General features: G+C 36.8%; 2 protein-coding genes across 3 annotated transcripts in view; one reads left to right on the top strand and one right to left on the bottom strand.

The window, feature by feature from the left end:
* Positions 1 to 2712, top strand: part of LOC113822418 (uncharacterized) — a 16780-nt gene extending 14068 nt beyond the window's left edge. The window contains exons 10-12 of the mRNA XM_070133678.1: positions 1031 to 1274; positions 1771 to 2006; positions 2419 to 2712. Coding sequence (XP_069989779.1) covers positions 1031 to 1274; positions 1771 to 2006; positions 2419 to 2691 — 753 coding nt within the window. The 3' untranslated portion in view covers positions 2692 to 2712. The remainder of the gene's footprint in view (positions 1 to 1030; positions 1275 to 1770; positions 2007 to 2418) is intronic.
* Positions 2713 to 3591: 879 nt separating this feature from the next.
* Positions 3592 to 15000, bottom strand: part of LOC113822421 (uncharacterized) — a 24067-nt gene continuing 12658 nt past the window's right edge. The window contains exons 4-13 of one of the 2 annotated variants that reach the window (XM_070134351.1): positions 14625 to 14761; positions 14216 to 14377; positions 13856 to 14055; positions 12472 to 12593; positions 11301 to 11782; positions 9833 to 9976; positions 9519 to 9679; positions 9118 to 9174; positions 5346 to 5599; positions 3592 to 4901 (exon numbers count right to left, since the gene is read on the bottom strand). In XM_070134351.1, the coding sequence (XP_069990452.1) occupies positions 4245 to 4901; positions 5346 to 5599; positions 9118 to 9174; positions 9519 to 9679; positions 9833 to 9976; positions 11301 to 11782; positions 12472 to 12593; positions 13856 to 14055; positions 14216 to 14377; positions 14625 to 14761 (2376 nt within the window). In that variant the 3' untranslated portion in view covers positions 3592 to 4244. The remainder of the gene's footprint in view (positions 4902 to 5345; positions 5600 to 9117; positions 9175 to 9518; positions 9680 to 9832; positions 9977 to 11300; positions 11783 to 12471; positions 12594 to 13855; positions 14056 to 14215; positions 14378 to 14624; positions 14762 to 15000) is intronic. The other variant, XM_070134352.1, reaches the window with a different exon arrangement.

Raw genomic sequence — 15000 nt, 5'->3', positions numbered from 1 at the left:
CAAAGAAACTAAATTCCCGGAAAAAAATCAATGACTTTGTAAGCAAGACGGAATGAGTTTTCGAACGAACGAAGGTTTGTTTTCACCAATTGCTGGTTGCTAGGGGCGGCTGCTAGGCGTTACCGAATCGGTCTATAGGACATTGTTTTCCCAATACTCTGCTTTAAAAACATCCCTTCAGGAACACCCAAAAATAAACTAAACAAGAATTTCTAGTTAACATATCACTGTGTCACAGTATGAGTTTTGCAAATTATATACATACTACTCCCTTCTCTATAATCCTTTGTCCTGCATCTCGCAGCACTAAATTATCTCTCGATTCGACGAGATTCTCAATCAGACGTCACCATAATGCGCAGTTGGTTCCTTGGGGTAGGGAAGGGTTCACAAGATGGCCGGGCTGGACGGCGTCCTTCCGGCTGCCTGTTCCACATCAGTCACTCTCAACTTGTTCGTGTGGACGATCGTAGCTATCTCAGTCACTGGTTACATAAATCAGGCATTTCCCCATTAGTGCAAATGTAATCCCCCTCTACCTTACATTTTTCAACATATTTTTCCTCCGACAAAATGCGGTCTCTATCCTACGTGTTGACTACTATTCCAGCTGCAGTTAACGATCTCGTTCGGTCCGCGAACGAGATGTTGCCACGATTTCCCTCAAACGTTATTTCCCTTTCCATTAAATGCGATTGGCCAAAAAAATCCCTAAAAACTTGTCTATAAATTACCAAACAAGAAATTTTACTATATTCAAAATAAAGTATTAATATCTAATTGACATAGCATGTGCCCCAACAGTCTCGAAGTTCTAGAAGGTCCTCGAAGAATGTATTCTAATTCTAATGTCGAATCAGTGATTTTGGCATATATATACATGTATGTCTATATATATATATATATATATATATATATATATATATATATGTATGTATGTGTGTGTATGTATATATACATATGTATACACATGTGTGTGTGTTTCATTAAATTCCTAAGAAATAACATTATGTTGCTTCGTCCCGACTAGCCTTCCGCGGCCGCTGAGTTCATCAACTCCTTCGTCAAGAACGCGACAGCGGGGAAAATAAAAGAGGCAGTGAAACCGAGCCTTCTCAAAAGTGTCAGAATGCTGATTATCAACGCCATCTACTTCAAGGGCTTGTGGGAGCAACAATTCAGATCGGAAGACACTTGCAAGGCTGACTTTTTCACTTCCCCAACGCAAGTGTCTTCGGTGGATATGATGACACAAAGGGCCTTTTTCAGAAACGGTAAGCGGGAGGGGGGGGGGGGGTCTTGTTGTAGCTTTGAGTTTGTCGTCAGTACCAGTGTCCTATATGTAAGGGTGAGTTTGTGCATGTGTGTACGTGTGTGTGTGTGTGTGTGTGTGTGTGTGTGTGTGTGTGTGTGTGTGTGTGTGTGTGTGTGTGTGTGTGTGTGTGTGTGCGTGCGTGCGTGCGTGCGTGCGTGCGCGCGTGCGTGCGTGCATGCGTGCGTGCGTGTGTGTGCGTGTGTGTATGTGTTTATCCATACGGTGCATGTTTGGATGTTTGCTGCTTGCTGACGGTTGAGTTTGTGAAGATAGTTTTTCCTTAGGTGTTTGGTTTAACCGTTTGTAAAGGCTTCGACTGCTGTTGTTTCTATGTGCTTCCCAAATCCTTTTAATAACGGATCCTCATAGTCAATTCGTTTTGGAATTCCTTTCGTAACTATTTTCTCCTCTTTCCTCGAAATCACAGCAAACTGACCCTTTCCTTTCCCCTCCAGGCGTGTCCGAGGAGCTGGATGCCGACGTGGTGGAGCTGCCGTACCGCGGGGGCGCCGCGTCGCTGTTCGTGCTCCTCCCGCGGGACAGTGGGACCGGAGGCGAGCTCGACCGGATGCTCCAGCGCCTCACGCCCGCCGTCCTTGCCTCCGTCATCGGGAATCTGGAAAGCAGTGAAAGAATTCTGAATCTGCCCAAGTTTAAATTCGAGAAGGGTCTCTCGTCTGAGCTCAAAGAGGTGAGCTGAATAGCTTGTTTTCAGCAGGTCGGAATGGCTGTTTGCGCGTGGTAGAACTTGGCAGTTTCTTTGGCTAAAAGAGCAGATTCTCCTTTCTCCTTATAGCTCTATTTTGGTCACGTTTCACATGTCATTTGCATTTTCTTTGTCTTATCTGCAAATATAATAATAAATAAACAGATGGGTAACTGAAACCAAACTATATATTTTTTGTCATTTCTCACTTACCTTTTCCTCAATACAATTCGTAATATAAAGAATATTTTCCTAATCGAACGTAGGACTGAAATAATGCTGCAGTACTACCAATAACGCCGATACTTAAGTCTCATCCTTTTAACAATCGAAATCTTTTAAAATATACCTTCTTCTAGGGCTCGCTCCTTACCTCCCGTTCTCCCTCCTTCCTCAGGCTCTCATCAGCATGGGGATCCGCGACGCGTTCGACGACACGGCCGACCTCTCGACCTTCGGCAAAACCCTCGTGGTGACCGACGTCGCTCAGAAGGCCGTGATCGAAGTCAACGAGGAAGGGTCAGAGGCCGCGGCGGTCACTTCTGTGGGAATCGACATCCGCATCTCCCCAGCGGTGTTCAACTGCAATCGGCCGTTTTTGTTCATCATTCGAGACAACGTTGTGAACAATATCCTGTTCATGGGGGTTTTCAGAGAACCTCAGCCATAAGCCGTGTGTGTGTGTGTGTGTGTGTGTGTGTGTGTGTGTGTGTGTGTGTGTGTGTGTGTGTGTGTGTGTGTGTGTGTGTGTGTGCGTGCGCGCGTGCGTGCCTGTGCGCATGCGTACTATATTATGATTGTTTTTTTAAGATATTTTATTTTGTTTTTGTGCTGAAAACATATTTTCAGTCAAAGTATGAAAATACACCTTGTTGTACACTTGTTTCGTAATCTGTTGTAAAAGGTCCCGCCCTTTTTACACTAGCGCCCCTTTCGCATACCTCCCGACATCAACCGTTTCATTTTTTTAACCACATATTTATAGGCTAAGCATTCTGCACATCTCTTTTTGTAATATTCTCCGAAGGTATGGCTTCATTGTATATTCTTGATATGAACAATAACGACTACCTAGAAAATTGGGCAACTTTATTCAATTGGACTTTGCGACCCCCTTGCTCTATCCTCAAAGAACCACTATTCTATTGCTTTTTTTTCTTTCTTTCTTTTTTTTTCTTTTTCTTTTTGTATGGAAAAAATATGATGTCAAGAATGCTACACTTACATTTGTCATTTTAAGGTTTCATGATCAGCAATGTTTTTGATTAAGTATAAATAGTAAAAATCATAAACAATGTTTACCTAAAGTGAAATGTGATCTTTCATCATAACTGCATTTCCACTTTTCATGTTCCCTCAAGCAATATATCTGAATATGTACTCAAGGAGTCAGTTTTTATGTACTAAGTTCAGCAGTAAGCTTCGAATTTGGGGACTGCTATAGGAATTGTGCATGTGTTAGTACTTACAAAGAGTCTAGTGTTTTATTGATAGTTCTTATTTTGATTTTGCATCAAATCTCTTTATGTCTTCTTCATTCATAAGGATATTAAAGTTCATGAGAAAAAAGTAAAATTCTAATTTTTATTCAGAAGCATTGCTTTTTGACTGAACAAATGTATCAGAATTAAATTTATCCTAATTTAGTAAATTAGTTGAAAAAATATTCTTATATTTATTACACAACTGAAAACAAATATACTTACAGAACTATTTTAGATATTATTATCTGATATTACTATAGTAAAACAATTACTGATTTTACTTGTGTATACACTATAACATCAGGTACAGATCTCTAAGGAAATGAGATGTTTCAAACTGAAATTTCCCAGACTGTCTATTTATAAGCTGACTAGGTTTCTTGAGAACTGAACTAACTGAAAAAGGGAGATGGAGAAATCAAATAAAAAAAACACCGTTTGTCACAGATTTTAAAAGGCACCACAGCAGTCTGGTCTGTCTTTCTTGTGAAGATTTGTTCCATGTAAAATTATGTGTGCAATTAATTTGATCCAAGAACTTTTCAGTTTTAAAAAATGAAAATTTTATTTCACAATTACTCACCTAAGTGATGACTATCAAAGAGAAAAATCCACTCTAGAAACTTTATATTCCTAAAAAAAATATTTCATTGGAAAACAAAACACTTAACAACATTAACAGATACGATTATCACATTTCTCACACAGCCACTAACACTCTCCAGTTGCTTGTATTCCCTCAGGAGCCTTTCACTTCAAGCAAACCCTTCTTAAGGTTTTCAGAAGCATCTCCAATTTCCCAAAGCACTTTGATACTCCTGCTGTCCCTCAGGGCTTTCTCTCTTTTGTACTGCATTTTCTTTGCTAACCTTTCCTTCATGTACTGGAAATACTCGTCCATGACATCCAGCCGCCGCTCCCCTTGCTCAATCTGGTATTCAAGGAAGACTGTTGATGGGTCAGAGGCCTTGCCATTGACTTGTGCCTTCTCTAGCCTCGGTGTTGAGGTCTGCAGCACAACTGTCTTGTCACTATGCAGGGGTGCACTGGGTGAACTTGGAGGCACAGTGAGTGTTGTCCCTGCTGAAGACTGAACTATGTGGATAACTGGTGGTTCAGCTCCTTCTTCAGTCTTGATGGGGACATTTGGACGGAAGACCTGGGTATTTTTTGGTGCCTCCATCTTCTCTGGAGAATGGGCTTTGGTAGGTGTTGAAGCAAGCCTTGAAGGGGCTGATAGCTTTGCTGGGGACGCTGGTTTTGTCAGAGTTGCTTCCTCAGTTTGGGGGGTAGACTGGGGTGACACAGGACCTTTACTGCCACTGCTATTGACACTCTGAACTTCACACTCAGGCGGCACAGTGAGAACTGTTGTTCCTAAAAGATCATCCAACAGCTGGAAAAGATGTGCAGTACTCAGTAACTGTGACAGATTAATATCGATAAAAAATGTAATGCAACAAAAGTCATCCAGATTCTGAAGACAAATAAAATGTTTTAAAAATTTAAAAATGGATATTCATTTTAGAATTTACTATGCTGATTGTAAAATAATTTCTTTGTAGTAACACATGATACCCTTGGCTATTACTAATCTTCAAGTTAATGTGCATCTCTGCTGCATACTCATTAAGAGTAAAATAATAAAAGATCAATAAATTAAATGAATAAGTCTACAGGAAGAAAGAGAATGGAAATCCTCGTCATTTCAAGTATGGGTTAGATTCTTCTTAATGCAAGGACAGAAAGATAATAGACTACAATATTCCTAGCCAGACCCTAAACATCACTGCTTTTACATTTCCTTTCTTTTCCCATGACTGCCTCTATGACTCCATACCTGAAAGTAATCCCACATTATTTTGACTTTCGGATCTTCACTGTTCTTCTCCTTTATTCTCCGGTATGTGGTGATCAGGTTATTCCACTTCCTCCTGATCTTCTCAATGGTGAAAGAAAATCCCCTGAAACACAGTTCCTCCTGCACCTCTCTGTACACCGCAGCACGCGAGTGTATCAGGAGGAACCTCTGAAACCTCTGGCGTATGAATTCGATCAACAGAAGGGTGGCAGTGTGGTTGAAGTCGGCCTCATCTGCAAATGCCCAATTGTTAGAGGAATGTATGGTCTTTAAGAAATACTAAGAGAGATATATTTGCTTCTAGAATATCAGTAAAAGTAACATGTAAACCTAAACATGTGCTAGGACCTCCAGAATTCCCTCAAATATCTACAAATACTTCCTGTTCATAAAAGCATTACCAATAACCATATATTTGTTTTAGCTGTTGTTTTTGCTGTCAACAATAAGAACTCCTACAGTATTCCATCTTTCATGGAATGCCTGATAAATCAATGACAGTACACCTAATTTGTGTGTGTGTAATAAGATGATGCTCCTGGAAGAAGGCTTCAGCTAATACTTGAAGATTTGCTTGCTCTAACGTTTATATCAATTATAACCACAGGAAAAAATGGTAAACAAGTTCTGCTCAAAGTCGTAAATTCTGATTTTACAAATCTATCTACTGCATAATTATGAGTGCCTGAAAGCAAAATTTTCCTAAACTGTTTGCATTCCAGGTACACCTATGTGGACTTCTGCTTGCTGCAATCGTGCATACGGCATTTGATTATGACATTGTACATAGATATGAGTTCTTGAAGGTTCAAGGAACACTTTTATACCAATATCAGAAAATATTATATCACCGTGATTTATGACGAAATATTTTGTGAAATATATCTAAAACAAATTTAAGTTTTGTGTCCTTTTATACACGAAATATACTTTTATCAAGACTCCCTGGTAATATGTTGTAGGTTCCGAAGTAATCTGTACGTATATCACGTACAAAGAACTAATGTTTGAAAATAGGCTTTTAAGTAAGGATTGCAATATTTCCATTACATCTCGCTCAACGCTCGGTACATTATGGCATCGGTAAATTTGATTTGATTAGGAATTGGTCATTACCACTGTGAAGTAGACTTCATTACGAAGGTCACCATATAATCGGATTTTTGAACTTCGGATGTATAAGCAAGATACTGATTATTTCAAGATGATAGTACTCAGTAATACCCGCTCCGAAATAAAAACTATATGGAATTTTGAACTTCATTTAGTGCGCAGTCTTCGTCTAGAGTTGAAAGAACTATCACATCTGTTTCGTGCGTTTCCGATAAAAAATAATACGTTTAAACCATAGGCCTTAGGTACCATACATTCGCAAATATCCAACCACACCTAGGCGTCTGCATGATTTTATGCACTTCTTATTAAAGATAATGGGTGCAAATGGCTAATCAACAACTCTACACTCGTTTCCCTTTGCAATCTGCTAATATTGACAATGATCGAAGAAAACAGTTTGTAAGGTAACTAATATATTTTATTCCTTTAGATATGGATGATTAATTTTTGTTTTAACACTATGTGTCTGTTTACGAATATATGACACTCCTCGAAAATTATAAACACCCAGTGACCATATCAGTACCTTCGGTATTGATACTGCCATCCACGGTTCTCCATTTTTTCAAAATCGGAGTAAAAAGAAAATAATAAAAAAATTCTAAAAACTAAAAAATTATAAAAAATGTTCTTATCTGATTTAGATTAGTTGTCTCTATGGTAAAATGCATTTATTAAACTTTTCAGATGAAAATATCTATTTTGATATAAAAAAAATAAAATAAAATAAAAAATTACATACCTTTATAGGAAAGTTTCCGTATTGAAAATGGTAATTCTGATTGACTTGGTAATCATTGCATCGCAAAGTACACTAAATAAGCTTTGTATGTATATATATATATATATATATATATATATATATATATATATATATATATATATATATATATATATATATATATATATATATATATATACACATATATATATATATATATATATATATATATATATATATATATATATATATATATTTAACATCCTTAGATTTAGAGAAAAATAATAGAGATAACGAACTTTGGCAAGCTGCCAAAATATAATACGCCATATCTCCGTTCTTTGTTTACACAACCTTTGGTACATACTGGGGCTTGTAATTTTTGTGCAATTCAATTGCAGTTTGTTGCATTCACTAGAGCCTCAGAGCCCTGAGGCTATGTAATAGCACAATTTTTAAATTTTGACCTTACTCAAAAAATATAAATTTTTTAATGATGAAAAAAACAGACAAAAAATAGTTCTCTATATCCACCGAGTCCCCACAAAAAAAAAAAAAAAAAAAAAAAGGAAATTCAAAAATCGGGCTATTACACTGCCTTAGGCTGGGATAGATCTAACACATGAATTTTTTTGTGGATTGTTCTGGAAAAAAATATGGGCCATATTATGTACCAAAGAAGAGAGAGAAAAAAAAAAATTCAACTTTTTTTTTATGCCCCCCACCCCCACTATGGGGATGCGGGGTCAAAATTATATATGAAACGAAGCACTATTCAATGTTATGCAAAAAGTATCAATGAGTTAACTCCAACCAATTTTTTTTATGAAGAAATGAGTATGGAAAGGTGGTCATTTCCTGGGACAGTTCCCTTGAGAGCAGCATTCATTTCTTAATATAAGTGCTAAGTGTGCTAAATATGAATTACATTTGAAAACAGTAATCAAATTGTTATCTGCTGCAATTGTAATAAGCTTTCATTCCATTTACAAGATCTATAGTATATGATGTCAGATTTTATATTTTGTCCTCCATTGTCTATAGCCAATACTAAGATATGTGCTGATTTTCTTCTTTTTTTCTTTTCCAACAACTTATACATTAAAATATGCAGTAACAAATACAACTTCTTTTTTCACATATATATATCATATGTACAACAGATTATTACAACTAAATACATTTGATGTTCACGCCAACTGGATTGGAGTTGTGCAATGAATAATATCTTCTTATCCAGCTGATGCCAAGAGTTTACATGTATACATGCCTGTCTACTGAGGGTTTTTATTAATTTTTTTAACACTTGCAAGTGTTTGTTCACCAAGGAGTCAATAGCTATGCATACTGGCCTCATCTCTTCCCATCGTTCCTTGAATTTTGAGTACTATTATTACCGTTCATAAATGTCTGATAATAATAATATTAACAAGGGTAACATTGGTAATGATATTAATAATAATAGAAATAAAACAGACCTAGTAACTGTCTTCTTGGTAACTAACTACCTGCATAGTTATCAATACGTAACCAAAATTAATAAACTAATCCAATGGACAGGGTAAGCACCCGGCACCACTTGGTTAATTCTCAGTCCATACTGCACTGTTAAGAAAAAAAAAAAAAAAGAGGAGTAAATACATTCCCCATTAAAAGACTCTTTCAATTTGTAGATAATTGATGAAAAAAAGAGAACAATTTCAGAAGGTAACTTGAAGTTTTTACCTTTCTTTCAGCACATATTAACTCATACTCCTGGCTGCACTACATCCAGAGTATGTCTCTAACTAATGACACAGATACAAAGAACACTCATAGACCTATATGTGCATAATTTTTAGGTAAAGAGTAGGGGTGCAGCAATGATTTTGACATAGTTTGAGAGGGCAGAGCTTGAGTGATGGGATAAACTACCTTGATTTTTGTTGTCACTCCCAGCTGCACTGGGCTTGGATGTGGAGTACTCATGATCTGCAGAAAGCAAGAACAAGATAACTTTTGTGTATAGAAAGCATTATATATCTTAAACCTTAAAGGATGAAACACAGCAAATGTCATCCTCAAGTATGGATCCACACTAGACAAAAAAAAAGAAAAAAAAAATCAAATCAAATTATCCATTTCACATATACTAAAAATTAAGGTAAAATATCTCTGAACTTTGCCTTCTCTTAGGGATAAAGACTATACTGCCCTACTATGTACCAGGGATACAAAACAACCAAGGGAGTCCATTTCAGTCATCTCTTTTGGCTAATATCTCCTACAATCTAGCAATCCATCTAATCATAAAATAAATGTGAAAGTCTACTAACCATTCTGAGAGGATTTGGCAATAATCTGAAGTACTGAGGAGGAGTCTTTGCCGATTAAATTTTCACACTGGTCCTGAGGTAGCGGAACAATTACGTCCTTCCTGGATATGATAGAGTGCTGGTTCTCCAAGTCCTTAAGGGTGTGTTTCATTGCACTGGCTCTAGAATTTGAAAAGTTATTATCAAGTATCCCTAAAACAAACCAAGCCATTAGACAGTGTGAGATCATATTCATATTCTTAGAAAATTACACTATTTTAAAGGCATTTACTTTTTTTTCAGGGATATAGCTAAAGTAAGGTGCCTGAGCATACCGAACAGCCTGCTGCATCCAGAAAGCTTGAAGTTGTGAAATCACCTGCCGTAGAGCTTTGCTGTCCCAGTGCCAGCCCTCTTCTTCGTAAACTGTTTTGAAGAGCACCAGTGGCACTTCACTTGCTATCAAGTTCTGTTTCTTTCTGAAAGGAAAATTATCTAAATATAACTCCACACCCTGTTTTGCAAATGTTTCCATGTTTTAAGACAATCTTACATACAATAAATCACAAAAACACATACAAAAGAAATACACTTTGAAATAGAGAGAGAGAGAAAAAAAAAATACATGTACCCAAATAAAACAATCAAAGAAACACATACAAACAAACAAACACAAATGTTCACAAACACAAACACACACACACACACACACACACACACACACACACACACACACACACACACACACACACACACACACACACACACACACACACACACACACACACACACACACACACACACACACACACACACACACATGCTCACATGCTCACATGCTCACACACACACATGCTTACACACACACATGCTCACACACATATGCTCACACACATATGCTCACACACACACATGCTCACACACACACATCGTCACACACACACATGCTCACACACACACATGCTCACACACACACATGCTCACACACACACATGCTCACACACACACATGCTCACACACACACACATGTTCACACACACACATGTTCACACACACACACACCTATGCTCACACACACACACACACCTATGCTCACACACACACACACCTATGCTCACACACACACACACACCTATGCTCACACACACACACACACCTATGCTCACACACACACACACACACCTATGCTCACACACACACACACACACGCTCACACACACACACACACACGCTCAAGCACACACACACACACGCTCACGCACGCATATACACGCTCACGCACACACACACACGCTCACGCGCGCACACACACACTCACGCACACGCTCACGCACACGCTCACGCACACGTTCACGTACACACACACACGCTCACGCACACGCTCACACACACACACACGCTCACACACACACACACGCTCACACACACACACACGCTCACACACACACACATGCTCACACACACACACACGCTCACACACACACGCACATGCACATATTTATATACATGCAAGTATATAAGACTGCTAAATATAACAAGATATCATGTACATGCTACCTTCCCTCACATTCCTTTTTTATAAATGTAATTTTTCAACTACAGTAAAAACTTCAAAGGAATCATAGTGGTGTTTATCATCACCCATGTTGAAAAAGGTATCAATAAGAATTAATCAATTCTTGTGACAAGATGTGAAATGTTTTCATGCTTGCAATTCTTACAAAGCTATGAGCATTAATCAACAAAGGAATTGCCCATCTTGCCTCATGAAGTAATCCATTCCCATTCATGAGTCTTTTTTACCTTGGCTGTTTGCTAGCATCCAACATTGCCACAATGGAATCGGGTTCTGCCTTCCCTGCTCCCACACTGAATAGGAGTGCCATGATCTTCCTCACTTCCTCGCACAGAAAGTCCTGTCCTTTGAGGGTTGCCACACACATGTCATATCCTTCCTCCTTATTACTTTGACCTACATCATTATCATCTGTTCTTCTGAGTGGCAGTTCTGGAGCATTTTCGAGGCGCTTCCCTCTCCTCTGATCTCCTCGGGCTGGCTTATGTATTATGTTCTCCTTGGGCTCACTGTCTTTTTCCTTACGGTTGCTGGCACATTGGCAATCTGAAGAGTCACTGTAAACAGCCTTGAGGTCACAGCAAGTTGGCAGTACAGTGGACAAGATTATGTTCCTGTAGACACTACCAAGATCTTTGACCATCTCCTTGCTGTAAAAATTTCTAAAGTCATTTCGCCCGATGAGGTGCTGTGCAGCTTCATTCATGAGCTGCATGGGGGGAAATGGTATTTGTAAAATATAAAAACACAGAAAGTAAATAATGAGCTGCCAAAAAAGCAGAAGAAAGAAAATAAAAATAAAATACAGCAAGAGGAAAAAGAAGAAAGAAAGAGAAGAAAAATGTTACACAAATGATCCTAAATAGTTTTGTTCTTTGTATTATTCAAATTGATAACAAACATTTTCAGGTATAACATTACTGGCAATTACATTTATAAAATGCTATTACATTCTCTCATATAAGACAAAAATCAAAGCAGCAGCAGAGATTGTTATATATTTCATCTTAATACAAAAATTTTATGAAGATTCAAGATTGAAAATTTGGTGATGAACATAGGCTTATCAAAAAGGTTTAATGAGATTAAATCACTAATATTTTACAGATCAGCATTGTGACATAAATCACATGTGTTAAAAGGGAAAGAAGGAAAAGGAATAGCAAAGGAGAAGAAAAAGAGAAGAAGAAAATGGCAAATGAAGGAAAAAAAAAGAATGAAAGGAGACAGAAAAGGCATATGAAGGAAAAAGAAAAGAACGAGAAAAAGGAGAAAAAAGAAAAGGAGGGTATGAGGAGATGGAGCACGATCTGGAAAAGGTAGAGGTGGAGGAGGACAAAACCTATAAAACTATATTCCAAACTCTATTAAACATTGCGAGACAAACATTCAGTTTACCTCAATATTCAAGCTTCCTCTTGGAAAAAAATACTTGAAAATTTTTATGGGGCTCTTCAATTTGGGCGAATACCCAACCGGTACTGGACACCACGCCAGTAGCCGGATCTCCATGGGTAATGCTGCAAACCATGTCTTTAATTAGCTTTGAAAGCATCGGTCTCACTCTTTTTTACAGCATTAAACAAATAAATCCATAAATTTTAATTAAGCCTCCTTTGTGCTAGACCAAAATCAAAATATATGATTGATGTGAACTTTCTGGTAAACAATGTAATAGTAAAGCCTAAATTCAAGAGTGACAAATAACTGTAAAATAATCTATAATGCCCCTATGAGACTTGATGATGCAAGAGAAAAGACTTCAAATTCAAAGCCAGATACATGGGACCCTATACCCTTAAATTGGTTTTAAAATGTTATCAGAAATCTTCAAGTCATTATCTTTATATATAAAAAAGAATCCTGACTTCTCTTATTCTTATCTCAGCTTCTGTGCATTCATAGGAAAAGACCAAAAGAACTAATGTATTAAACAATCAGTAAAAGGTGTGACATTTCCTAAGCATTATACTGATAAAAGCATAACTGCACCAAACTGTAGTATTAAGCATGATTTTCACTGAAATATACTAAATAAACTACACTAAATGATACTAAATATACTTCAGTATAGAAACTGAATAACAAAGATTTGATTATGCAATTTTTAATTTTTTTTTTTTTTTTTTTTTTTTTTCCCAAAAGGAAAGAAATAAAATACACAAAAATGAAAAACAAATAACTAACTAAATAAATAAATAAGAAATAAGAAAATAAATGAAAGTTTATTAATTTATTATTTTATAAACCATTTTTCATGTTCTATAATATATACATGCTCTATATTTCATAATACTTCTCAAAGTGTGCGTTGTTGCGCATTTTTGTTAATCCATCACCTATATTCTTTTAAAGTGTGTAACATTCCACATTTCATATATTTTTATAAAACAGATTGTACAACTGAATAAAAAAGAATGTCCTTTGCATTAGGTTTCCCCCATTGTCAACTTGTTATTGATACCCCTAGGAGAAGGACCAGAATTTGTTGTTTTGTTTTAATTAGTTTTAATATATTTCATTACTGATTATGAATTATCTTTAGCATTTCCTTTCATCGTTAATTATTCTTATCATTGCATACACATCTATGGCTTTGTTTGTTTTTCTTTCTTTACAACCGTCTAAAATAGTGGAAATGATATATCAAAACCAAATGTCAATTTATCAAACTTTAATCCAGAAGAAAAGAGTACGTATGTCATCAGTCAAAAAATAAACTTAGAAATGACAAAGGCATCAACAAACCGAAGTGCAGCCATGCACTAAACACTGAACTCACCTTCGTTCACTACTCTGGTGTAATCAATCTCTTGCTCGCCATTCTCTTCTGCACACAGCTGCAATGTTGGATTCTCTTCCACTGCTGACCCTGCTTTTTTGTCTGGAGGAATGACTCCCAGGCCAGATTTTAGATTACTTCGGACTATGATTGTGATGACTTGGTCAAAGGGACTGAAGCCTTCACTGTTGCTACTGCACCTGAAATATTGAGATATTTCTGTTAAGAATATATGAGCAAAATAATGTAATTCTGCTTCAGCTATACAGAGATCTATGGTTTGTAAAACTGCCTATCTGATGATTCAAACTGAGTCCATCATTAATGAGTTTTTTAACAATAAAACATTTAGCTCCTTACCTTTCAAACTTTGAACTAATAATAGATTCTGTCAAATTTGTTTTCAGAAGTGCTTGCAGCAATTTATCTTCAATACTTTGTTGGATTTCTTCCTGTGATGCACAGCTCTGGTAGTCCCACCCAAGATATGCCACTTTCAATAGGATCTGCCTCCTCGGATACCTAAAAAATAGAGAAAAAAAAACATTTAAAAAGACAGTCACATACAGCATCTTTCAAACCTAACATCATCTAATTCAATTTTCCTTTCATTCACATCTATCTTCCCTGATGAGTCTTGTAATCACAACATATCTAAGGTAGTTTCAAGACTTTCTCAGTTTCAATACTTTCAAACAAAATCTTCAACACATCAGTAACTTTTATTACATTAAAACATAAGTTCTATACATGACCTCAAGCAACAAACCTGAAGACAAAGATGCTTTTATTCTTGCTTTCTGTCTTCTTGGTCTCAGTCACTGTTGAGGGTCGTGGACTCCTTGAAAGCAGCTTTGTCAATTTCTTGTTGTGTTCCTCTAGCAGCTGCAATTTTGCCTCAAGTTCCTGGGTATTAAAAGATATTATCTAAATAATACCTCCAGTAAAATATCCCTTTTGTTTCTAATGCACACTACGTATCCAAATTTATATGAAACATGTAGCTTCCTGACAAAGATTTTATTCCTTATTTTTTTCCCTTAATTATGACACTTCCAACTTCATCCAATAATAAAACAGACACATGTAGATCACATCAACATTTCTTTAATCTGTTCTCTTTTCCTCTATAAATCAAAGGGAAA

The sequence above is a fragment of the Penaeus vannamei genome, chromosome 19 (assembly GCF_042767895.1).
Source record: "Penaeus vannamei isolate JL-2024 chromosome 19, ASM4276789v1, whole genome shotgun sequence".
Lineage (NCBI taxonomy): Eukaryota > Metazoa > Arthropoda > Malacostraca > Decapoda > Penaeidae > Penaeus > Penaeus vannamei.
This window is presented reverse-complemented; position numbering and strand designations above follow the sequence as displayed.